At 45.6% G+C, this 26,941-nt stretch overlaps 1 protein-coding gene across 1 annotated transcript in view; it reads left to right on the top strand.

Annotated features, from left to right (window-relative positions):
• KCNJ10 (potassium inwardly rectifying channel subfamily J member 10) overlaps positions 1-21,149 on the top strand; it is a 36,341-nt gene extending 15,192 nt beyond the window's left edge. The window contains exon 2 of the mRNA XM_061401918.1: positions 16,062-21,149. Coding sequence (XP_061257902.1) covers positions 16,062-17,201 — 1,140 coding nt within the window. The 3' untranslated portion in view covers positions 17,202-21,149. The remainder of the gene's footprint in view (positions 1-16,061) is intronic.
• Positions 21,150-26,941: the final 5,792 nt, after the last annotated feature.

The raw sequence follows: 26,941 nt of genomic DNA on the forward strand, positions 1-26,941 counted from the left end.
AAGGAAACTCAAAGAGTTTAAGTGATTTTCCCCAAATCCCAAAGCCTAGACGTGGCAGAGCTGCTAAGAGCTAATCAAGGTCTCCAGATCAGTGGATCCCCATCACATCGCAGTTAAGAGTCCAAGGACAGTCAAAGGAGAGAGTGTCCAGAACAGACAGACTGGTCATCAGTCTCACATGATGCAGAGAGACTGCTGGGGTCAAGGGCTGACAAAATGCCCTTGGATTTGATGACTGGAAGTTGAGCTGTGACCTTGGAGAGAGCTTCTTGGAGCTCTAGCTGCCACCCAGCTGGCTGTGAGGATCAAGTGAAATTGCTTCTAACATGCTTTGCAGAACACAGACCCTGGTAGTTTGAAGGAGACTGGTGCTCTTGTTTTTATTGTTATTAAATATTAATAGATTGGACCACTTGAGATTGCTGACATTTTGAAAAATGGGTAATTTTGTATGCTTTAACCTAATAGTAAAAGGAGGGGGCTGGGGTGGAGGTAGGGCGGCTAGGGCAGGTGTAGCCCAGCTGCCCTGGGCACAGGCAGTCTCCTGGGGCTGGGGTGCCCTGCCCCCTGGTGGTGGGAAGGTGAGCTTCAGCACAGACCGGGGGGCGGGGTGTCGGGGGCAGGTAACCTGGTGAAGCTTGAATTTGCGGAGTGCTCTCATCTCTTCTGCTCCCCTCCAGCCATCTGTAATCTTGCCAGCACCCTCTATGCTAAATGCAGCTGGGCGTGGGGGTGAACTCTCCCAGCGGGGCTCTGTCTGGAAGAATACTTCTAACTTCCAAACTAGGATGATCCTCTCAACTAGTATCATTGGGGATCAGTTGGGTTCTATGGAGAATCTCAGGAACCCCGGCCAGGTGGTGCCTGATTAAAGAGTCAGGGCAGCTGACACATGAACACGAGTCTTGAACCAAGCCCTTGGTCATCGCCGGCCCAGCTCCTCTGAAACCTCCCCCAGTGTCCTTGGGGACCTCTTCGTTGTTGCAGGTCTTACCGATGACAATAGAATAACAACGACAACGGATGTTATTTGTATTAATGCCATTGCTTCTCAGCGCCTCAGCTGTGTCTTAGCGCCTGATTTTTCTGGTTCTTCAGTCGAGGTGAGGAGGGGTGGGTTAATATCTCTGAGACGTTCTTCTGAGGTGAGGACCCAGACGGGGCCAGGCCGGGAGGCTCCCCGGATGGCTGGAGCTGGGGCTGAGGAGGCACTGGTGCATCCTTTGTCCTCAGCTGAACTCTGGATGGTGCCAAGCTCCTCACACAGGACCAGGATGTGCAGCCCTGCGGCCCCACACAATGGGTAGGGGCAGACGCTGTGGCCGGGTGGTGACTCACAGAGGGAGCGCACGCCGGGGGCAAGGGGAGGCAGGTGCATCAAACAGGCAGTCGTGACCGGCTGCACGTGCCAGGAAGTCCTCTCCCTCTCCATCTGGGGGAAGGAGGTCCCTGAAGAACCATCCCCCTCCCCCCGCCCCGGTAGTTCTTTGCAGGAACGCTGTTCCCTTCTCATATGGGACAGGAGTCACTGCCAGGGAATTGGGGCGGAGGAAGGGGCTGTGGTCCTAATCAGCCCACACTGACTGGGGTGGCGTCTGGACAGAGGAGAACATCTGACAGGGCTCCATCTCTGTGTTCCTCCCTCTTCTGACCGGAAAGCACAAGAGGGTCAGAAGGGCCAAATGGAGGTCACAGGCTCCCAGGAAATGCTTTGAAGGCTTTTATCCTTTCTTTTGATCAGACTATGAGAACTTTCCAAACGTTGACACAAGGGAAGAAAAGCCTATTCTTCCTTGGGCCAGGGCCTTGTGTCAGGCTGAGGCTAGAGGATGGGAGGGAAGGGGAAGGAGACAGGAGGGTGGGAGGCAGAGCCTGCAGTGACTCAGCTGGCAAGGCAGGCCCCGGACACACACACGGCCCTTTTTTTCCCCACCTCAAGATTTGTGTGCATCTGGCTCAGTTTCTATTTGTTTATTTTCTTTGGGGCAGGACAGGAGGAAGATTAATGAACAAAGACATCAACTTTCAAAAGAACCCCAAACCCAGCTCCATTCCTCTCCCAACGTTGAGGGCTTACATAACCCCGCAGTGCTTTTCTTCTAGGCCTTCCTTGACACCGTCTCCTTTCTCCTCTCTTCCCCTCGCTCACATTTAGAACACTTGGAAGCGTAGAAATGCTTCTTTTCAGTCCCCACTGTGCAGCTGATCTCCTCCTGGAGGCCTCCAAGGTCGCTATTCAAGTTGGAGCTGGTATCCAAAACAGAGATAATATGGTTGGTGAGAGGAGGCTAAGTAGTAGTCTCCTGTCTCCACCAAGGCCAGTGGGAGGGATGGGACCCATCTGCACGGGGAAGGGCTCAGGCTAGACATGGACTTTAAAGCAGGACGTGATCTTGATAACTCTCAAGCACAGTGCATCCCAAATTGACCCAGCAACAGGTTCTAAAAGGCAGAAGGAATTTTATCCCAGAAGATACAGGGGTGGGTCATAAGCTCCCACACCCTGGAAATCCTTGAAATCTGTTTTGTCTTTTAAATTACATAAAATTTTCACTCTACTCTGTTTTACATCGTTTGTTAAATATTGGGGCTTCCCTGGTGGCTCAGACAGTAAAGAATCTGCCTGTAATGCAGGAGACCTGGGTTCGATCCCTGGGTTGGGAAAATCCCCTGGAGCAGGGACCTTCTCCAGTATTCTTGCCTGGAGAATCCCATGGACAGAGGAGGCTGGCAGGCTACAGTCCATGGGTCATAAAGAGTTGGACACGACTGAGCGACTAACACTTAACTGTGTAATATTAACTATGTTTAATAGTAAAATAAGATTTCCCCTCAGAATCCTTGAGTGAAATTGACATCTTAATTTAATTTAATCCTGTGGCTTTGAGCACCTCTTGGCACCCTAGTTTGAGAAGTATGGAGCTAATATGATGCCCTTTTTTCCACGGTTAAGGAAATAATGGCTGAAGAAGTTTAAATACTTACCCAAGATCACTGTTAGTCAGAGGCAGAGTTGAGGCAGGTACCAAAAGCTCTTGTTCCCAGTCCAGCCCACTGCCTACCTATGAGTTCCTGATATCCTGGCTCTGTCTCTAGGACGCTAGGCTCAGACACACACCTAACTCAGCTGTCTAAGATGTGTATGGGCTTGGAGACCCACCCCGCTTCCAGCTCTGAGTCCGATCATGCTCACAACCCTACTATTTGTGCTCAGGGCTCTCCCAGCACACAGCATCCGAGCATGATGGGCTGTTGTTGGGACAGAGAGTGAGCTAGCACTACGACTTCCTGTTTCTAGCCTCCCATTCATTTATCTATACCCCACTGTGATTGGTTCAGGTATTCCTGTACCTTCAAACCTAGAATAATTGGATAGTGGGAACTCTTCCTATCTTCCTAGAAACTGCCTCCCTTTCTGACCCCATTTCCAAATCCCTGCATCAAGAAGCCATCTTTGGAGGGAAGAAACAGGGCGAACAGGAGGTTGTGGGGCTTAGAATGCCTCTACTAACATGGGCACCTTGGCTTTGGGATGTGGGTGGGGATACAGTGACACAGATTTTGGAGGTCGGAGGTGTGATTTGATGGACAGCACAGTATTCCTTCGGGCTTCCCTGGTGGCTCAGACAGTAAAGAATCCATTTGCAATGCAGGAGACTTGGGTTTGATCCCTGGGTCGGGAAGATCCCCTGGAGAAGGGAATGACTAACCACTCCAGTATTCTTGCCTGGAGAATCCCATGGACAGAAGAGCCTGGTGGGCTATAGTCCATAGGGTGGCAAAGAGTGGGACATGACTGAGTGACTGTCTCTCACACACACACACACACACACAGTATTCCTCCATATCACCCTCTTCCAAAATCACATGTCCAGGATGCAAGACAGGAGGCAGAAGAAACTTGGAGGAGAAGAAGGGATGGGCCAGACAGATGTAGGGGGAGCGAAAAGACAAAGAGGAAGGTGAAAAGAAGGATAGACAAGGGGAGACACATTTTGGTAAAACAGCCAGTATGAAATATGAGCAGGGCAGGGCAGATGATAGAAGAGATGAGAAGAGAGTTGGGAGCAGAGTCCAAGGGAAGGAATGGGGAGGATAAAGACCTGTCATGCGGACCTAGAAGGAACACTAGGACGGAGCAGTCACACAACAGAGAGCATGACCACCAACCCTCAGACGCACCCTGGGTGATTGCTGCGCATTCTGCACACCTGGCTCCTGCGAGCCCCCATCCTGCTCTAGGTGTCCATCTTCTCTAGGTGTTGTTGAGTGTGAAATCTGCTCAGCAAAGGCAAGGTCACTGTAATATTAACCTGAAGCTATAGTGGAGAGAACTTTGTAATGCAGCCAGAACTAGATACTAATCTCAGCTCTGCTACTTATATATTGGGTCACCTGGGCTCCTTGCACCCCAGTTCCATAAGGAACTGAAGAATGGAAATTCTGCCTGGGACATCCTGGGCGGTCCAGTGGTTAAGATTTCGCCTTCCAACACAGGGGGTGCGTGTTTGATCCCTGGTTGGGGAGTTTAGATTCCACATGCCTTGTGGCCAAAAAACCAAGACATAAAACAGAAGCAATATTGTAACAAATTCAATAAAGACTTTAGAAATGGTCCACATCAAAAAAAAAAAAAATCTTAAAAAAAAAAAAAAAGAAACAAAACAAAACTCTGTTCCTGAGTTGCTGCAAAGGTGAAATGTGATGTGCTGGTCTAAACTAGGCATTCAGGAAATGATAGTTGCCCTCATTCTCTCTCCTGTTTCCCTGAACCAGCCGCCAGGAAGAGGAAGTACTCCGTGGTCAGAAGAGAAGACTCCCCCGGGGGCTCTGAATGGGTGTGCACTACAGGCAGGGGACCAAGTCCCTGAATCTGATCCCTGTGGGAGGTGCTGGGCTCCATACCCAGGCCATGTGGCTCGTGCCCCTCATTCTAAGCCCAACCTTTAAATCCATGAAGCTGACCACAAGGCAGGAGGGTGTTATGGGATCAGAGCCCATCGTTGTTTTCCCATTTGTCCCATTAAGTCTCATGTGCTCTCAACACTTCTACCAAAATGACTGGCTCCTCTCCCCTGCTGGCCCTGGATCACCTCAACGCTATACCTTTTGTTCCTACAGCTCTCTTCCCTGAGGGGCCTTCTCTTTGACCCCACCCCCAAACTCCAGTCTCTAAGGGTCCAAATCTTGCCTTCAGGCACAGTCCCAGTGCCACCTTTCTCTAACATAATCTCCCCTGGGTGAAACAGTCAGGTGTGGAGGAAAAACCTCAACTCTTGCTTGTTACTTACTGATTATGTTTCCTGGTTAAAAAAAAAAAAAAAAATGAGGATAATAGCAATTATAGGAGATAACATTAAAATATCCCCAACAGCTTAGCCCAGTGCCTAGCACTTAATAGGTGCTCCGTCAATACATATTGGTTGTCTTTCCAGCCCCATCGCCTTGAGTTAGACGTCACCTTTCCCTTTGCAAAGTCCCCCAGGACTTCATGGATCTTCCCCCCACCCTGTGGCACTTATCACATTTTGCCTGCTTTGTGGTTGTCTCCCTTATTTGATTGTAAGGCACTCAAGGCTAGAATCTATATCCAACTTACCTCCATAATTTCAGTGTCCTGTTTAGAATCTGGCACCTAGTAAATGTTCATTGTATAAATGCACGAACACACACCTGAGACTTGCATAAATATGCCTATGCAGGGGGTGCATCATTACAGATGAGGGTGTTTGGTTTGTTTGCATATCTAATAGTGCTGATAATTAGTTATTGGCATTTCAGTGGATACAGGAAAGAGAAAAATCATCATAAGAAAAAAATCAAAAGATACAAACAAGAATGGGGAGTGAGAAGGCCTCAGAGGGACAGAGACCCTGAACCAGAGTGAAGTTCTATCTGTTGTCCCCAGACCAAGAGCTTCCATATGCCCTTGGTCCTCGTGGAGAAGGATTCTCAGTATGCTTACATTGGCCCCTGTGGCTGGAGTGATTTGGGAGTACCCTCCTCCTCATTTATTTACTCATAAACTACTTCTTGATAAAGAAGACTCTACACATGGACCATCACAGATGGTCAACACAGAAATCAGATTGATTATATTCTTTGCAGCCAAAGATGGAGAAACTCTATACAGTCAGGAAAAACAAGACCGGGAGCTGACTGTGGCTCAGATCATGAACTCCTTATTGCCAAATTCAGACTAAAATTGAAGAAAATGGGGAAAACCACTAGACCGTTCAGATATGACCTAAATCAAATCCCTTATGATTATACAGTGGAAGTGAGAAATGGATTTAAGGGACTTGATCTGATAGATAGAGTGCCTGATGAATTATGGATGGAGGTTTGTGACATTGTACAGGAAACAGGGATCAAGACCATCCCCATGGAAAAGAAATGCAAAAAAGCAAAATGGCTGTCTGAGGAGGCCTTACAAATAGCTGTGAAAAGAAGAGACACGAAAAGCAAAGGAGAAAAGGAAAAATAGAAGCATCTGAATGCAGAGTTCCAAAGAATATCAAGGAGACATAAGAAAGCCTTCCTCAGCGATTAATGCAAAGAAATAGAGGAAAACAACAGAATGGGAAAGACTAGAGATCTCGTCAAGAAAATTAGAGATACCAAGGGAACATTTCATGCAAAGATGGGCTCTATAAAGGACAGAAATGGTATGGACCTAACAGAAGCAGAAGATATTAAGAAGAGGTGGCAAGAATACACAGAAGAACTGTACAAAAAAATCTTAATGACCCAGATAACATGATGGTTTTATCACTCACCTAGAGCCAGACATCCTGGAATGTGAAGTCAAGTGGGCTTTAGAAAGCATCACTACACACAAAGCTAGTGGAGGTGACGGAATTCCAGTTGAGCCATTTCAAATCCTGAAAGATGATGCTGTGAAAGTGCTGCACTCAATATGCCAGCAAATTTGGAAAACTCAGCAGTAGCCACAGGACTGGAAAAGGTCAGTTTTCATTCCAATCCCAAAGAAAGGCAATGCCAAAGAATGCTCAAACTACCGCACGATTGCACTCATCTCACACGCTAGTAAAGTAATGCTCAAAATTCTCCAAGCCAGGCTTCAGCAATATGTGAACCGTGAACTTCCAGATGTTCAAGCTGGTTTTAGAAAAGGCAGAGGAACCAGAGATCAAATTGCCAACATCCACTGGATCATGGAAAAAGCAAGAGTGTTCCAGAAAAACATCTATTTCTGCTTTATTGACTATGCCAAAGCCTTTGACTGTGTGGATCACAATAAACTGTGGAAAATTCTTCAAGAGATGGGAATACCAGACCACCTGACCTGCCTCTTGAGAAACCTATATGCAGGTCAGGAAGCAACAGTTAGAACTGGGCATGGAACAACAGACTGGTTCCAAATAGGAACAGGAGTACATCAAGGCTGTATATTGTCACCCTGCTTATTTAACTTCCTCCTCCATGAGTACATCATGAGAAATGCTGGGCTGGAAGAAGCACAAGCTGGAATCAAGATTGCCAGGAGAAATATCAATAACCTCAGATATGCAGATGACACCACCCTTATGGCAGAAAGTGAAGAGGAACTCAAAAGCCTCTTGATGAAAGTGAAAGAGGAGAGTGAAAAAGTTGGCTTAAAGCTCAACATTCAGAAAACAAAGATCATGGCATCTGGTCCCATCACTTCATGGCAGATAGATGGGGAAACAGTGGAAACAGTGTTAGACTTTATTTTTGGGGGGCTCCAAAATCACTGCAGATGGTGATTGCAGCCATGAAATTAAAAGACACTTAACTTATTGGAAGGAAAGTTATGACCAACCTAGATAGCATATTGAAAAGCAGAGACATTACTTTGCCAACAAAGGTCCATCTAGTCAAGGCTATGGTTTTTCCAGTGGTCATGTATGGATGTGAGAGTTGGACTGTGAAGAAAGCTGAGCACTGAAGAATTGATGCTTTTGAACTGTAGTGTTGGAGAAGACCCTTGAGAGTCCCTTGGACTGCAAGGAGATCCAACCAGTCCATCCTAAAGGAGATCAGTCCTGGGTGTTCATTGGAGGGATTGATGGTGAAGCTGAAACTCCAATACTTTGGCCACCTCATGCAAAGAGTTGACTCATTGGAAAAGACCCTGATGCTGGGAGGGATTGGGGGCAGGAGGAGAAGGGAACCACAGAGGATGAGATGGCTGGATGGCATCAGCGACTCGATGGACATGAGTTTGGGTGAACTCTGGGAGTTGGTGATGGACAGGGAGGCCTGGTCTGCTGTGATTCATGGGGTCACAGAGTCGGACACGACTGAGCGACTGACCTGACTGAAACTACTTCTTGAGTACCTACTGTGTGTCATACATTGTGTTAATCATACGTCAGGCTAATTGAAATATGCTATACCTGAATCCTTATTTCAATAAGCTTCTTCGTAGTAGAAGATACATGTTATACCAAGTAGATGTGCAATAGAAGATATAGATGGAATATAAATACACACACACACATATATATATATATATATATTTTTTTTTTTTTTTCAGAGGCTTTACTTAAGGCTGTGGGGGTCAGAGAAGTCCTCATGGAAAAGGAATCATTTGAAATGGGCTCTGAAAGATATCTCAGCTATATAAAGACAAGGAGAAAAGGAGTCCAGGAAGAGACAGGAGCATGAACAGCCCTTTGAAGGCAGGAAAACCGGGGTTTGTGCAATAGGGAGCAGGGGACTGCTGGTTTGTCTGAAGTTTGCCAAGGACAGAAGAAGCAGGAAAGAAGGCTGGAAAGAAGGTACAGAAGCAGACTCTGCGAATGCTCCAGACTGAGTTTGGCCTGTCTTTGATACCTAGTGGACACATCATCTGTAAAACCTAAACCAAGAGTAGAAGGGATTGAGCTGGGGAAGGATCTGAGATAGTTATAGTACAATGACAAATGGAGTTTGGAGGGAGAAAGTTTGGGAGAGCAAAGACCTCGATTTACCAATCACATCATCTCCCTTGGCTTCAGTTTCCTCATTCATAAAATAAGGATTGTAACCTTAATATCTCATAGGAATGCCACGAGAGTAGAAGTGCTATGTGAAGTACCGGATGCATGTGCACTGATTCGTGATCAGAGGCGTAGCTTAGGAAGAGTGATCCGGTAGCGGTGTGGGAAGGATTTGGGGAGAAAGAATAGAGACAGGAGATGAGTAGGAGGTTGATGGTTCAGCCAAAAGGTATTAAGGACCTGAACTCAGACAATGAAATGAGGGGGAAGAGACATAGTAACAAATCCACAGCATGTGGCACCTGATGAATATTGGGATGAGGAAGGAGCAGAGTTTGAGATGTTGTGAAACATTTTCAATGCAGTTAACTTGGAAGTTATGGCACTGTTAACTATTTAAAAAAATTTTTGGCTGTACCATGCATGCAGGATCTTAATTCCCTGACCAGGGATCAAACCTGTGCCACTTACATTGGGAGTACAGAGTCTTTTTTTTTAAATTTTTTATTGCAAGTTATTTGCTTTACAATATTGTGCTGGTTTCTGCCATACATCAACATGAGTCAGCCACAGGTATACATACGTCCTCTCCCTCTTGGACCTCCCTGCCAGCTCCCTCCCCATCCAGCCCTCCTCGGTTGTCATGGAGCACTGGGTTGACCTCCCTGTGTCACACAGCCAATTCACTGGCTATCTAGTTTACATGTGGTAATGTATGTTTCCATGCTACTCTCAATTCGTCTCATCCTCTCTCTCTCACACCGTGCCCATAAGTCTGTTCTCTATATCTGCATCTCCACTGATGCCCTGCACATAGGTTCGTCAGTACCATCTGTATAGATTCCATATATATGCTTAATATACAGTATTTGTCTTTGACTTACTTCAGTCTGTACAATAGGCTATAGGTTCACCCACCTATTAGGACTGACTCAAATGTGTACTTTTTTAAAGCTGAGTAACAGTCCGTTGTATATATGTACCACAATTTCTGTATTCATTCATCTGTCGATGGACATCTAGGCTGCTTACACGTCCTAGCTACTGTAAAAAAGTGCTGCAACGAACACTGGGATACATGTGCCCCTTTCAGCTACGATTTTCACAGGATATATGGCCAGTAGAGGGATTTATGGGTTACATGGTAGTTCTATTCCTAGTTTTTTTTTTTTTAAGGACTCATGTTGTTCTCCATAGCAGCCATATCTATCAATTTACATTCCCACCAACTGTGCAAGAGGGTTTTCCTTTTCTCCACATCCTATCCAGCATTTGTAGATTTTTAAGTGATGGCCATTCTGATTGGTATGAGGTGATACCTTATTGTAGTTTTTATTTGCATTTCTCTAGTAATGAGTGATGCTGAGCATCGTTTCCTGTGTTTGTTGGCCATCTGTATGTCTACTTTGGAGAAATGTGTTTAGGTCTTCCACCCATTTTTTTGATTGGGTTGTTTTCCTGGTATTGAGTTACATAGCTGCTTGTATATTTTGGAGATTAATCCTTTGTCGGTTGTTTCATCTGCAATTATTTTCTCCCATTCTGAGGATTTTCTTTATTGGAGCACGAAGTCTTAACCACTGGACCACCAGGGAAGTCCTGGCACTGTTAACTATTTAGGAAACCAAAGAGGGGCAGAAGTAGAAGAAAGAGAATTCATTCACACATGGAAATGGATGCATTTAGAATTCGTATCCCAAAGCTTCTTCATTTGGGTTGCTCTTGCCACAGAGAGGATAAAGCTCTTTGCTCAGGGCTGCTTCCCCGCCCACCCCACTCCCAGCCTGACAGGTACACAGCTCTAAGCTGCCCCTGCTCCACTGCCTCAGGGAGGGGGCTGAAGCATCCTTTCTGGTCATGCCGTTTGGCAGAGTCCTCCCCAATGCCCACAGCTGTGTATAGGCTTGTTCTCCTCCTTCATCCTCTTGGAAAGGGAACTGCAGATCCAGAGAGAGCTGGGACCTGTGCCTGGGGCTTGCTCTATCCCACCTTTTGAAAAAAGAATTTGTAAACATCTGTGCACGTGTAAACTTGGGTCCCTATGAGGTAGACCATGGCTGCAGCCCTGACTCAGGCCTTTGTCCAAATCAGGGTTCTAGTCATCCTTTTCCTCAGACTTTCTCAACAAACTGCACTCAGTACTAGTGAAACAGGTGATGTGCACAGTCTGTGGCCTTAAATTCAGAACTCACAGATGGCAAACAATTGTAAACAAACCGTTGCAAAACACCATGATGTTTGAAAATAGGAATGTGTACAAACTGCTTCTGGAGGCGGGGAGGTGGAGATGAACTGTTTCTTCACCTGTCAGGCAGGCTTCCAACGGGGAAACTAACACTTGAGTGAGTTTTGAAAGATAAGCTGAAGGCCATCATCCTGGTGGGCAAGGAGCGGGGCAGAGCAAAAGCAGATCCAGAGGTAAAGGTAGATGTGAGGGGCTTTATGGAGCCAGAGTCTAGGATATGAGCAGAAAAGTGGCCAGACCAAAGCCAAGGAGGAAGCAGGGACCAAATCACGAAGAGCCTTGAATGTTGTGCTCAGAGCAATGGGGAGCCATGAATCAGTTTTAATCACAGGAGGAGTGTGCATACTGCAGAGCAGTCCGGTACTCAAGAAAGGCTCTGATAAATCCATTCTGGAGAATAAATGACTCATGAGCTCTTAGATAAAGAAATAAAGCTTAGATCCATCTGCAGGTGTGAATCAGGAGGGAGAGGTGTTTGCTAAGGGGACGTGCCGGACATCACTGTAGGTGTGACTGGCTTTTGTTTTAGGGACTTATTAGCTTAATTTTTGGTGTAGAAAGAAGGTGATTGTGTCTGACAGCTGAGAGGCTGCTTTTGTTTTCAGAATTCTTCAGCTACTGTCCCTGGTATCTGGCTGGGACTGTTCTGGGGAAACAGCACCCTCTAGAGGAGACAGTTATGTGTTTCAGGTGGGGCAGCAACAAATCATTTCCAGAACTCTACGCTGCCCCCTTCTCCAGGGGCCCAGCCAGCCCTGGGGGTGGAGTGTAGCAGATTTGTTCATATGCTTCCGATTCTCAGTACTGTGGAGAACAAAGCTGCCTGGCGGTGGGAGGTAGCGCAATAGCTGGGAGCAGCATGTAACAGCTGGAGGAGGCAGATACAAAGGCTGGCAACAGCAGGCCCACAGTTGGAGGCGGCAGTCACCACTAACAGTAGCCCAAACCTCCACTGCCCAAGAATCTGTCGCCTTAACACTGGCCTCTGGAAGCTCTGCGCCCCATCTTCTCTGTATTAGCTGTGCTCCTCTATACAGGAAACTACAGAGGCACCTCCTGAGAACATGAGACGGTGAGAATGAACTCGGGATATATGCAAGCAGTTGCTATAATTTAAAAGTTCTGGAGCCAGAAGACTTGGGTTCTGGCTCCAAATCCACTTGGAGCAAACGTCTTTGAACCTTAGTTTCTAATGATGCGTTTCCTACTTACCTCACGGTGTGGGGGTCAAATTACATGTCTCATAAACTGTAAAATGATATATGAAGTGAAGTGAAAGTCGCTCAGTCGTGTCTGACTCTTTGGAGCCCCATGGACTATACAGTCCATGGAATTCTCTAGGCCAGAACACTGGAGTGGGTAGCCTTTCCCTTCTCCAGGGGATCTTCCCAACGTAGAGATCGAACCCAGGTCTCCCTCATTGCAGGCGGATTCTTTACCAACTGAGCCACAAGGGAAGCCCCCAAATGATATATAATTATAGACTATTACGTTGGGAACAATAAGCAAGACATCCCTTGAGCCCCAAGAGCTTCCATTTCCCCAGATTATACAGGGTCTCTCCTCAGCACAAGCAAAGCTAGGACTTCAGTGTAGGATCCCTGGATGTCATGGTATAAAGTGAGGCGATACAGACAGGAAGGAGGCAGGCATCTTGATCTTCTATGAATGTAGTCAGAAACTTAAAGACAGTCTTTAAACCTCCCATCTAAAGCTCTAATCTCCTCTGTAGAATCTCTGTAAAGTTCTCATCCTACCTGGCGTTGAACACTTCCAGGGACAGGGTACTCTCTACCTTTTGAGATGCTCTTTCTACATTTGTTACAATGTTCTTCATATCAATCTGGAATCCTTTCCTTGGCAGTTTATCTTTTTCTTGATGGTTTAAACTCAGTGGTCCTGGTTGTTCCCCTTGGAGCTCAAACTTGTGTTCACATGGCAGTGCATTCAAACCAAATATTCTCACATAGCCTTCATATCCCTCAGACTGCCTCTTCTCCCAAGTAAACTTCTCCATTACCTTCAACCACTTCTCACATGATTTGGTTCTGAAGACCCTCATGTCCTGATTGTTCCTTGAGACTCAATACTGCAGATGTGAGATGAACAGAGGTTCAGACTCAACTGAATCCTTAGATACTTTAGTTCAACTCAAGGAACTTACAATTGCACTGCTTTTTTGGCAGCCAAAACACATAAGTAACTCACATTGGATTACTTTCTGCTAAAATGCTTACATTTATTTTCATGGTTCTGCTTATGAAATCACATCTTTCCAATTGTAGAACTTGCTCAGGTAATTTTTGGACCCAAATATGTAATCCTATGTTTATCCTTTTTGTTATATTTGGCCCACTCATCTGGCTTCTTTTTGATCTGTCCCAACTCTGTGTCATTTGCATAATCGATGGCCATGTGTTCTATATTTTTGAATAAAATTAGTGTTAAGAACATTGACTGAGGGCAAGACCAAAGATAAAGCTCTCTGGTACATCATTAGAAAGCTTATTTCAGGCTCTCATGATCCACTCACCAGTAACACTGATTTTTTATTTTTAAGCCACCCAATTAGAGAAGCATTTTGTTCATTTGTCTCTATCCCCAAGGACATAACGAGAGATCTTGTAAAAAAAAAAAAAAATCTTGCTTAGTTGCACTTTCTCTATTACATTTCTCTGATGTGCCAAATTAGTAACCTTGTCAAAGAAAATTAGGTTAACATCATTTGACTTGTTCTTAGTAACCCCATGCTGGGTCCTACTGATAACTGCCTTTCCCCAACCCTGCCCAAGCATTCACTATCTTAATGTTCCATTCTAGAGTCTTGTCTATGGTCTACCTCTTTGTAGTCTGTGAAATGCATTTAAATTTTCTTTTTGAAAATTAAAATCATGCTCACTCATCCACAACTTTCTAGCACGCCTTCTGTTCTCTACAACCTGTTTTAGATTCCCCTGTTCTTCAAAATCTTCTATAGAAGTTTCATTTCTTTCAAGAGTTTGAGGGTCAAATGAGAAGCATGCTAACATGTAAACTGTGACTGCACACAGATGCAAGTTTTGTGGTGATTGTTTCTTTTACTAATATTACTACTTCTGAGTACTGAATGGGGCTTTACTTGGGCCCTAAATAAAAATTTTTCAAACTTCAGAATTACAGGGTCTCCTTCTCCAAAACAGCCATGTCTGGCTGAGGAGTCTCATGTGGATGAGTTCCAAGTGGGCAGTGTAAAATGCGCTGTTGGTTGTCTCTGAATATTCTTGGATTCTTGTCTGTTGGTGATCTCCAATTTTGTGTCTATTTGGGTGAAGCTCCAATACTTTGGCCACCTGACGCAAAGAACTGACTCATTGGAAAAGACTCTGATGCTGGGAAAGATTGAAAGTAGGAGGACAAGGGGACGACAGAGGATGAAATGGTTGGATGGCATCACTGACTCAAACTCGACTTTGAGCAATCTCCAGGAGTTCGTAATGGACAGGGAAGCCTGTTGTGCTGTAGTCCATGGGGTCGCAGAGTCGGACACAACTGAGCAACTGAACTGACTGACTGGGTGAATATATGAATCGACCTAGATAATTTAGAGCTTTCTAGCAATAAGGCCATGGAAATACAGGCTAAGGGGCAGTGTGCAGAAGGATAAAATGCAATGGGACAGACTTCTGAGAATGGAGAATGTGATGAGCCTCTCTGTGTTCTCCAAGAAGAAACAAACTCCCCAGAGATCACCTGCTCCTTCCCAGAAGGCCTGGCCAGCAGATATCAAGTCCAAGGGCTCAATTTATTATAATTCTTTCTCTGCTGGAAAAGTACAAGTTATTCCTTGGGCAGAGGTGCCAAGCACCTTGTATTAAATGAGTTGTCTCCTATTTCAGAGCCTTGTCCCACTTTCTACTATCAGGACAAACAGCATTCCTGAATCTGAACTTGAGCACACAGTCACGAGCTAATATACACTCCCAACTCTCCTACTTCACTCAGTCAAGACAATTTTGCCACCTACAATCTGGCATCTCTCCCAGTCCTTGGGAAAACGGCCCAGTGCTGCCAGGAGGCTTCAGTTAGATGTTTTTCCTACCCCATCGCTTGTTTACTTTTGCTCAGTTCTGTCTATGCTCTTTCTGACACCACTCCAGACCCAAACCTAGATAATGCAAAAAGATGATAATGACAATAATAATAAATAGTGAAATGGGCTGGGTGCTTAGAGAACATCTTGAGGGGTGGAAGAACAGGTAGTTTCTGCTATCTTCTCAGCTAGAAGAGTATCTTAGTATCACCAGTGAGCACTGACGTGGAGGTTGGGGAGAGAATGGAGAAATTAAGGGCATATGTGTGTTCAGGGGGACTGACCTGGAAGGATAACAACAGGATAGTCTTTCTTGCTGGTGTCATTCAAGACAGTAGGGAGGGATCCTATTTCAGAATTAGGGATCTTCACAGAACCAGTTCTGTGGTGAAAGGAGACCAGCAGAGCCCTCTTTAGTCCCACTGCCATTTTCAAGGAACTGGGAACTTATTATTACTTTTTCTTCTCTGCCCCGCCTAAGAATTAAAAATATCAGACTATATTGCAATTATTTGCTTTGCTGAACAAGTATCTTTCTCACTAGGCTGTGAATTCTTGGACAGCAAGGTTGCTGTCAGCTGTCAGATTCATTTTTGACTTCCCAGCATCTTGCACTACAGGGCCTGGCATGTTGCAAGTGCTCAGTAAACATTTGCTAATAAGAGAACAGATCAGTGGCACTGAAATGAATACTTCTTCCTTCCTGTTGGGAAGGGGGTGGCTGGGAGTTGGCTGGATTTCTGCAGTAACTCTCATTATGCTGTCTTGCTCTCTGCAGATGACTTCGGTTGCCAAGGTATATTACAACCAGACCACTCAGACGGAAAGCCGGCCCCTAATGGGCCCAGGGATCCGGAGGAGGAGAGTCCTCACTAAAGATGGCCGCAGCAACGTGAGAATGGAGCACATCGCTGACAAGCGCTTCCTCTACCTCAAGGACCTGTGGACCACCTTCATTGACATGCAGTGGCGCTACAAGCTGCTGCTCTTCTCTGCCACCTTCGCAGGCACCTGGTTCCTCTTTGGTGTAGTGTGGTATCTGGTAGCCGTGGCCCACGGGGACCTGCTGGAGCTGGGCCCCCCGGCCAACCACACCCCCTGTGTGGTACAGGTGCACACACTCACCGGGGCCTTCCTCTTTTCCCTTGAGTCCCAGACCACCATTGGCTATGGCTTCCGCTACATCAGTGAGGAGTGCCCACTGGCCATTGTGCTTCTTATTGCCCAGCTGGTGCTCACCACCATCCTGGAGATCTTCATCACAGGTACCTTCCTGGCAAAGATTGCCCGGCCCAAGAAGCGGGCGGAGACCATCCGTTTCAGCCAGCACGCAGTCGTAGCCGCTCACAATGGGAAGCCCTGCCTTATGATCCGAGTGGCCAACATGCGTAAGAGCCTCCTCATTGGCTGCCAGGTGACAGGCAAACTGCTTCAGACCCACCAGACCAAGGAGGGTGAGAACATCCGCCTCAACCAGGTCAATGTGACTTTCCAAGTGGATACAGCCTCTGACAGCCCCTTCCTCATCCTCCCCCTTACTTTCTACCACGTGGTAGATGAGACCAGTCCCTTGAAAGACCTCCCCCTCCGCAGTGGTGAGGGCGACTTTGAGCTGGTGCTGATCCTAAGTGGGACAGTGGAATCCACCAGCGCCACCTGCCAGGTGCGCACTTCCTACCTGCCAGAGGAGATCCTTTGGGGCTATGAGTTCATACCCGCCATCTCGCTGTCAGCCAGTGGCAAATACATAGCAGACTTCAGCCTTTTTGACCAAGTGGTGAAAGTAGCCTCTCCAAGCGGCCTCCGTGACAGCACTGTACGCTATGGAGACCCTGAAAAGCTCAAGTTGGAGGAGTCGCTAAGGGAGCAGGCTGAGAAGGAGGGCAGTGCCGTTAGTGTGCGCATCAGCAATGTCTGACGGCTTGGAGTCCCACCTCCCCATCCCTCTGGTTTCTCTTCTTCTTGTGGCTCCTGGGTGAGGGATGTTTGTTATCCAGGCTTACTGGGGAGCCCCAGAAGCATCCTTCTCCACTTCCTCTTCTTTAACCCCGAGGTCACCTGGAGTCCACATTCTCCTCCCTTCACCTCACCCCACTTTGGCCCCAAGATGTACAACTCCCTTAAGCCAGGATGGGGGAAGGAGAGGGAAGATTAGGCTGAAGTGGCTTAGAAGGCCTCAGCCATGCTTGGAGACTCACATTAGAAGGACCGTGCGGCTGGATGAATAGACTCCCTCCCACCTCCCATTACCACCAATGTCTGGTACTTTGAGGCTGGAGCCCCCTCCCTCTCTATCTTCCCACTTACCATGTTACCTAAGGCAAGACTCTCTCTCTGATGGGATATATGCCCTCAGAAATATAGGTCGGCAGAATAATTTTTCTCCACCAAAACCTATGGAGAGAAGCCAGGGTTTTTCATGGTGTAGTTTACTTTCTGTTGGCAACTCCCGACTCTAACCTAGGACCTTGGTCCCCACTGTTCTCCTCTTTCTAGTTTCTAAACTGGACTCTCTCTTTGGATACCCAGTTCCTACACACATGTCCTCTACTCCCAGGGAATATAAAGCATAAAGACACAACCACCACATCTGTACCCAACCTGAATATTGAATTCTTCACTGTGGGGTGACTAACACAGAGCTACTGTTTAAAACTTTGAACCTGTCCTCCAGGTAGCCCTGTTTCCCTGTGTTCCATAATGTGATGACCCTCCACAATTCATTCCCCTAGAAAAAGTCCAATGTCCAGGCCCCATAGAAAGGTCTGGAAATAGTGTTCCTGATTACACTGTCCCTGGCTTCCCTGATTCTTTCCTGCCCAGCCCACTCTCCTCTTAACCCCAGCTCTGAAGGAAGGGAGGGAAAATGCAAGGGCCTTCCTCTCAACACTGATGCTTGACTAAAACTAGACTCACAGGGCACAGAGTCGCAGGAAAGTTAAACCAACCCACCAAATGGGAGGAGTACATTCTCAGATTTCCAGACTGCTGTATACAGCTTCTGGGAATTGGCGTGGCTTTAAGGTTTGAGCAGAGGCAGAACTCTGTGGCTGGCAGACACTATTCACTGTTACCCCTCCCAGTGCCCTTCTGAAAAGTGCCAGCTATTCTGTTAGGCAGTGCTGGGAGGGGAGGAAATTACACCTCCTGATCAAATAACTATGGTCTCCCTCAGCCATTCCCGAGACAGTATAAAATGAATATCAGTCTTCTCTCTTCTCTCCTTTGCCATGAAGCCAGTTTCAGGCAAGTTAAAAGGCATATTTTACGAGATCAGACTCAGGCCATTCCTTGTTCCCTGATGGGGACTGTGGTATGAGGTCATGAAGGGTGTATGGATGCCAGAACTTTCTCTAAAGCTCCAAATCCCAAGAGTGCTCCCTGTTCTCATTTAGGTACCAAGGAACACTCTCCCCCACCCCAGATGGATTCGCAGAGAGTCAATGTATGAATCAAGTGGCAAATTATTTAAGGTAGACCAGCCAATTGTTATGGGTTTCCCTGGTGGCCTAGATGGTAAAAAATCTGCCTGCAATCTGGGAGACCCAGGTTTGATCCCTGGGTCAGGAAGATCTAGAGAAGGAACTGGCAACCCACTCCAGTATTCCTGCCTGGAGAATCCTATGGACAGAGGAGCCTGGTGGGCTATAGCAACTAATGCACACACACACACGCACACACACACACAAACACACAAATTGTTATAAGCTACACACTTATACAGAATGTATATTTGCATCTGTGTAAAGATGAGCCTTACAGAGAAACCCGCAAAATCTGGAGAGTGGACCCATGGTTATCGTTTACTACAACTGCCCAAGATCCTCCTATATGATCTCTCCTTGAACTCAACTAACCCTTCATTCTCCACTTACTGTAAACCCCACCATTACTCCCTAGCTCTCAAGCAAACAAGAACCAGAACAACTTGAAAATCTGAGACAGAAGACAGAAGGCAAAGAGTCACCTTCTGGGCTCTACACTTTATTCAATGTTTGACTCACCTGATTTCTTTCAACTTGTGCAGGCAAAGAGCACTGCATTGTGTGTGTATCTTCTGATCTATTTTCAAATTGTCCTCCACCTAGTTTCTTCTGTACAGTTGCTTCCCTCCTGAGAGAAATGCTGTTTTCCCATTCCCTCACTGTCTATTCCAAGCCTCCAGACTCCTCAGATTCTTGGATAACAAAATGAACACTTTCTGACTGACCCTTTTTCATTCTCCTGCACAATCCCTGACTTTGCTCTAAATTGCACTTTAAATCATACCATCCTTTTGATACAACCTGGCTTATAAGCCCCATCAGAGAACAACACTCCCTTGCCCTCAACCCTAAGTGGTTTTCTAGCCTACAGCCCCCATCTCTTCTGAGCTGAAATCATCTTTCAGGCTATCAGGCAAGCTTTAGAAGCAGCCAGGTCTGGTGAGCAATGGGATCCCTGACCACACCAACCATGGACTTGGACTGTGAGGAGAGCACTGGGCACAGATCTTAAGGGAGGAGATTTCAGAGGATGGTCAACATGACTCATGTGGGAGGATACTCAGGGTGCAAAGATGAGAAAGGGTGGTACTGGGGGGACCTAGTGAAATCGATGAAACCCTTGAGTCTTACTTGGGTTAGCAGACAAGAAGTAGCTGGAGGCTCGGGGAATTAAGCTATGATAAATAAATCAAAGGTTTATCTAAGAAAGAGAAACAGAGATAATATATATATATATATATATATACACACACACACACACACAGAGGTAATATAGATGTACATAGGACCAAATATACAGAATGTGCAGAAAGAAAGTATTCAGAGAGCTCAGCATGGGGGCAGGTAGCTTGCTCTCGTTTGGGGGGTAGGACTCCCCAGGTTCCCAGAACTTACAGCCAGTGATCCTCATTTCAACATGCAAAGCCTGACAAAGGCTTTCAGGTTTGATGATGGGAAAGGGAGGGGTGGAAGTTGCTCTTCAGAATAAAGAGGTGTCCACTGAGGCTTCCGATAAACCCTGTGCTGCCGACAGGACCAGGAGGAGGGGAGACACTCCATCCATGGAAATCTAGGACGGTCTACAAGCCGGTGTGCTTGCACGCCCAGTGTCCTGTCCCTGTGGCACTTAAAGTCCTGTTCCCCTCTCTATTTCCCTGCTGTCATGGGGTGGGGCAGCTGCAGCTCTAGCCCCAGGAGGTGACGGCTATTAAACTGAGAAGCTGAGCACTTTGGTGTCAGAGGTACTAAAGGGAAGCCTCAAGCCTAGAATCTAAATGCCAGGACTAAAGAGCTGCTGGACCCAAGATATTCTCAAGGCAGAGGCCCAGCTTTCCGTGTGGCTGCAAGCAGCCCAAAGAGAATACCTTCTGTGCTGAAGAGTCCCAATTCCAGCATCTGGGCATGGGGCAGGGCGTGGTGCTTTAGCTTTGATGGGAGAGGCTTCTGAAATCCCTACTCTGTGCTTTACCTCATTACCCGCCTGACCCCCTAACCCAGCCTCAGCTAGTAAGACCATCAGGGATTTCTCTCTGAGACCTGAGCAGAGAAAAGCAGCCAGTTATACTGCTGCTACTAGTCAAGGACACTGCCCCTCCCAAGGCTGCTACCCTGGTCCTTTGCCCTTGCTAGGTAACCTAGCTTATCTGTAACATAATATAACACGCTACCTTTGCTGTAAAGTTAGCCTGGGCTTCGGGCTCAGTCATGGCCAACTCTATTGAAAGCAGAAATATCTAGGGATGGTTTTTCCATTCACTTCATTAAAGACTAAACCAGGTCAAACATACCTAGGAAAAATATGTCGGGTTTTTTTTTTTTGTTTATTTTATTTTTGTCTGTTCAGAACAAGTTACTATTACTAAATAAAATGGCTGAATCTATGTTCTTCGCTCCAGCTTCTTTTAGAAATCAAAACCAATCCTGTTATTAAGGCCTGAACTCACTGGCCTTCCTTTGGGAAAGGAGGGTGGAACTGGGCTGTGCTGGAAGAGCCACTGACAACATGGTCAGGTCTTTCTCTTTCAGTGTTACCATCAGTCCACCAACTCCTTTCCCACACCTCCCCTCATTAACTTTAGGATCCTCTAGCAAATACCTTTTACACTCAGTTTTAAAAGGATTACAAAAAAGTTAAGACCGAGAAATCTGAAAACTGTCTCAGCTTAATCCAGGAAAGTCAAGTTGCTTTGGAATCCAGGCATTGCCCCTTTTAGCCAGCGATCATGAACACAACTTCCCTGCCACGCTACCATGGAGTAGTTCCTTATATGTCCTCAAGGCTCTACATGCCTGTTCATTTAATCATTAGGTATTTCTTGCCCCAATTCTCAAAGAAGTGGGTTTCTCTTCTATGCTTATCTATCAACAGCCTAAAGAAGGCTTGGTTGTTAATATCCAGTCCTGAATTGAAAAAACAGACCCCGATGGTTACTGACTCTTGTTCCCTAGAAAAGGAAGGACAGAGGGAGAAGATTGGGTCTCTTACCATCATCAATAAATACTTATCTACAACATTTGGGAAACACTAGGTTTTAGGGATGAGTCATGGGACATGGGGCTTCCCAGGTGGTACTAGAAGTAAAGAACCCGCCTCCAATGCAGGGATGTAAGAGACTCCGATTTGAGCCCTGGGGTCGGGAAGATCCCCTGGAGGAGGGCATGGCAACCCACTCCAGTATTTTTGTCTGGAGAATCCCATGGACAGAGGGCTATGATGGGTGGGCGATGATCCATAGGGTCACAAAGAGTCAGATACAACTGAAGAGACTTCATGCATGCACACATAAAACAGGAAAGATATATAAGATATATGAAATATACAGACCCATAACATTTGAAGAAACTTGCCACCTTGTGAAGAAAAAAAGACAAAATAACAAGTAGCATACATTAGGGCCAGATATACCATTAACAATATATTCTAAACAGTGAGATCTCTGTGGGAAACATTCCCCAAGGATGGGCACTAGGCAAGGGATGGTATCAATCTAAGAGGTGTGGTTAGAACACATCTGACATAGGATTCAAGAAAAATCAGCAAAAACTGAGTTCCTTTTACAAGAAGTGTACTATTCAAGAGACAAACAAGACACGATACATACCATCAAGGTACATACAGTTTTTTCTGACTTTATAACTGCTATTCCTTCTGGGGAACTCTCCGTACTGCTTGCAAACTCCCATGTTAACTCTCAGTAGACAAAACCCTGTTAAAAGCTGTGACTTTCATTACACTTGTCACAGCTGCAATTTTGCTACTTGTCCATTATCTGACTAATATCTGCCTCAGCCACTGGACTTTAAGTGCCATGTGACTTTAACTGCGATTCTTGTCAGTGCTGGGTCACCAGTACAGCTGGGCATGCGTGCTAAGTTGCTTCAGTCATGTCCAACTCTGTGCGACCCCATGGACCGTAGCCCTCTAGGCGTCTCTGTCCGTGGGATTCTCCAGGTTGCCATACCTTTTCCGGGGCATCTTCCTGACCCAGAGATTGAACCCATGTCTCCTGCATCTCCTGCACTGGCAGGTGGGTTCTTTACCACTAGTGCCACTTGGGAAGCCCACCTGCATGTGCGATGCTCAGAACTGGAGAACAAAGGATGGAACGGAAAGAGGGAGACAAGTCTGTTCTTGTACTGAAAGACAAGTAGTATATAAATAAGTGAGGAGAAACAGGAACCTTTGTTAGGACAGCATGAAAAAAAGTATCACAGTTAAAAAAGCAAAAGGTATATTTAAGGAATGGTTAATAAACCTAAGATATAATCAACAAGGACCTACTGTATAGCACAAGGAACTGCACTCAATATTCTGAAATAACCTACAGGGAAAAAGAATGAAAAAAAAAATATATGTGTGTGTATAAATGAACCACTTTGCTGTACACTTGGAACTAGCACAACATTGTAAATTAACTGTGAAAGTGAAAGTGAAGTCACTCAGTCATGTCTGACTCTTTTCGACCCCATGGACTGTAGCCCACCAAGCTCCTCCCTCCATGGAATTCTCCAGGCAAGAGTACTGGAGTGGGTTGCCATTTCCTTCTCCAGGGGATCTTCCCAACCCAGGGATCGAACCCAGGTCTCCCACATTGTAGGAAGACGCTTTAACCTCTGAGCCACCAGGGAAGCCCCAATATAAAATAAAAATTATATTATAAAAAACACCCTAGAATAGAGGGCTTTCTCGGTGAATAGGTTTAAAACATAAGACAATGGAAGGATTTAATATCAGGTTAAATAGTTTACTATTTTTTTCTACAGGCTTGGGAGCTATTGAAGATGTTTGAGAAAAGAAAGCATCTAATTAAAATACTGCTTATGAATAACAATCTGGCTGCAGAATTGAGAACCAGGAGACACTAAACCAGTTAGAGACTTGCAAAACCTTAGGGGAAAGGTAACTGCCACAGATCCTAGTGTAATACAAGTGTCAATACTGTTATCAAATTGAGCTGTTGAAGTCTGGACTGAGGTGCAGGATGCTGAGCACAAAAAGAATTAGGGATAGACTCAAAGAAATTACAAAGCAGGAAATATAAGCAAGATCCAGACAAAAAAAGAAGGGGATTGAATTAAGGCACCGGTAGGAAGCAGATGCTTATTCTCAAAGGGCTAACTGGACATGATTTAATGAAGAGATTATCTGCAGAGGTATGGGGAGGTTCAGGGCTGGTGAAGCACCCAGGGACTTGGAACAGCAGGGAGACTTTGTTCCTACCAAGTGTGTGCCTGCTAAGTCGTGTCAATCATGTCTCTTTTTGACCCTATGGACTCCGCCAGGCTTCTCTGTCCATGGGATTCTCTAGGTAAGAATACTGGAATGGGTTGCCATGCGCTTCTCTAAGGAAGTCTTTACTAGTCGTAAATCTGAAGGGACTGTCACTGAAACCTGTGGAGAGTTGTAGCCAAGGGACAGGGCTATAATTTCAGCAGGAGCCTTGGCCTTAGGTAGAGGAACTCATGCCACTCCCAAAGTTCTGCTAATGTCTGCCACTGGCCTATTCTAATGAGAAGCCAGGGGGCAAGGGAAACCGTGTGATGCTGAAAAAACAGGGAGGAATAGACAGAGAGTGGACCTAAAAAGCTAGTGAGAGCACACAGAGCACAGCAACCAAGGCCAAGGTCCTCACTGCTGATGCTAGGGCTGAGGTATGCATGTCTGTGTGTTCTCCCTAGCCACTCATTCTAAAAAACTGGAAACAAGAGACAGACAATGAAAGGGAGAATTAGGAAGGATTTTAAGTAATGGTTCAAGAGGTAATGAACAGTGGAGCATTTGAAAAAAAGTAGCTTTTCCAGGGAGAAGTGAGAAGACACAACTCCTACGCCCAATGCAAAAAGCTCAATATGGGGTCCTTAGTGCCGTGATACTTCTGTCTGACCTAGAATTACCTTCCCTAATCTACTCCCTTCTCAAGTCCCACAAACACTATCTACATCTCGCTTTGATCCAAACTTAGTTTCTTTTGATTAGCTGTTTACTGTTTTCTTAATTTCCCAAATTTGATGTGTTTTATGCGTTTACTAGGTGAAGCTCTATAGGGACAAACTGGTTGAGGCCTTTCTGCCACACTATCTAAACCAACCCAACCAAAGGAACCCCTTTCTCCCTCTGGAGGATTAACTAAGTTAATCCTCAGACATCTACCTCCCATATCCTCTACCTTCTGGGACCAGCCCTCACTTATCTATCACTAGCAGAGGAAAAGAATATCAGAGATAAATCACAGTGAGAGAAAATATCAAAAGATTCAAACAAGAGATCAATGATGGGAGGGAGAGGGGGAAATTAGATATCATAATTAACATTCTATTTGCAGGTTAGCCATACAGTAGTTAAGAATACTCTGTGCCATCTGCTTCTGAGTTCCAGCTCTGCCACTAGCTGACTATGTGACTGAGGAACATTACTTAACCTCAAGCCTTGATTTCTTCATTTGTGAATGTGGGACTATCTATCTTACATGGTTAAGTATTTAGTGTGATGATGGACATACTGCAAATAAGTTGTCAACAAAGCTGGCTATTAGAAATCATCATCATCATTTGAATGATGCAAGAAACTTAACTGCAAGGGGAAAAAAAAAAAAGTTAAAAGTAATTATTGGGACTTCCCTGGTGGCTCAGTGGTAAACAATCTGCCTACCAACACAGAGGACACGGGTTCCATCCCTGATCTGGGAAGATCCCGCCAATACTGAATGAAGTTCATGTGCCGTAGAGCCTGAGCTCTGCAACAAGAGAAGCTATCAAAATGAGAAGCCTGCGCATTGCAACTAGAGAGTGGCCGCTGCTCTCCACATTAGAGAAAAGCTCACGCAGCAACGAAGGCCCAGCACAGCCAAAAAAAAATTTTAAGTAACTATTAATATAAGGTATATATTTATACTAAGGCACAGATAATGACAAAGGGATATCAGAATATGAATACAGGCTATGTGAGATTAAGACAGTTTATCCAAAGAATAAATGTAAATTGTATGAGGGATGAATGGAGGGTAGTCCTCGAAGCTGCATATTCAGACTAGATGGAGTCATTTACTTTCCTTATGCTAGTATAGAAGACTTCCCCTAGGAAGTAGATCAATCTGTAAAGTCAATTAAGTCAGCATTTACTGAACATGTACTGTGTGCTTAAGACTATAATAAGTTATGAGTAATTAAAAAAAATTAAGGATAAGATATAACCCCTAACCTCAAAAACGCTACAATCTCATTGAAAGGGTTATGAATACAATATAAAATAAATGGTGAAATTCCGAAGTGCAGACTGTAAGTTCAGTAAGTGCCCACAGAAGGGCAAGAGATCACGGGTTAGAGTCCTTGGTGAGAAATTCATGGGAACAGGGTTTTGGAGTGGGATGAGTAAACGGGGTAGAACTTGAAATAAAGGATATTTCAAAGAGAAAAGGACTGGGAGTTGGAAGCATCCCCAAAGATGCCACTCCAGAGCTTCTGCTCTGAGTAACCTGGAAAATCAATTCAACGTGTACCGAATGCCATAAGTCTGGTAATGTGATATTCGCTGAGGTACAGAAAAGAACAAGATAATCTATTCTCAAAGAACTCAAAGCGTCCTGACAGAAAACTAGGAAAATGAAACCAAAAAACAGTTATCACTGACAAATGCTATATTACAGGGATAGTGATTCCAAAAGGGAATTTTAAAGCAACGGGACAGCAAGCACTGAACAGCAGAGAGGAGCAGGGGCTTCTGTGTGAATGACTTTCTAGAACTTAGAGCCCCTTGGCCTCTGTCCGTCTATCCTCACTTAGCGGAATGGCATCTAAATCACAGTGCCTGATGAAAAAGTGAGCTGAGAGCCAGGATATGCTTTCAGGAGTTAACACGTGAGCCGAAGCTTGAAGGGTTAAGTAGTGACTGAAGAAAAGACGGCAACGTTGACAGAAAGAACAGCAAATACAATGACACTGAAGTACGAGGGCATGACATATTTTAGGAACCCTACGAAGCTTCCCGTCCTCCCTTCCAGTTCCTCCACCAAGCGTTGTCGGATAATATACAGGCTGACCAGTTCAATTCAAATTTAGATAAACAATAATTTCAAAATATAAGTAGGTACCAAATATTGCACACACTTTGGGCCTCCTTTCAATTCATCCCAGCTCGGCTCTCTGGTAGCCCACAATCTGCCTCATTCCCGCCCCC

Source organism: Bos javanicus, chromosome 3, assembly GCF_032452875.1.
Source record: "Bos javanicus breed banteng chromosome 3, ARS-OSU_banteng_1.0, whole genome shotgun sequence".
Taxonomy (NCBI): Eukaryota; Metazoa; Chordata; class Mammalia; order Artiodactyla; family Bovidae; genus Bos; species Bos javanicus.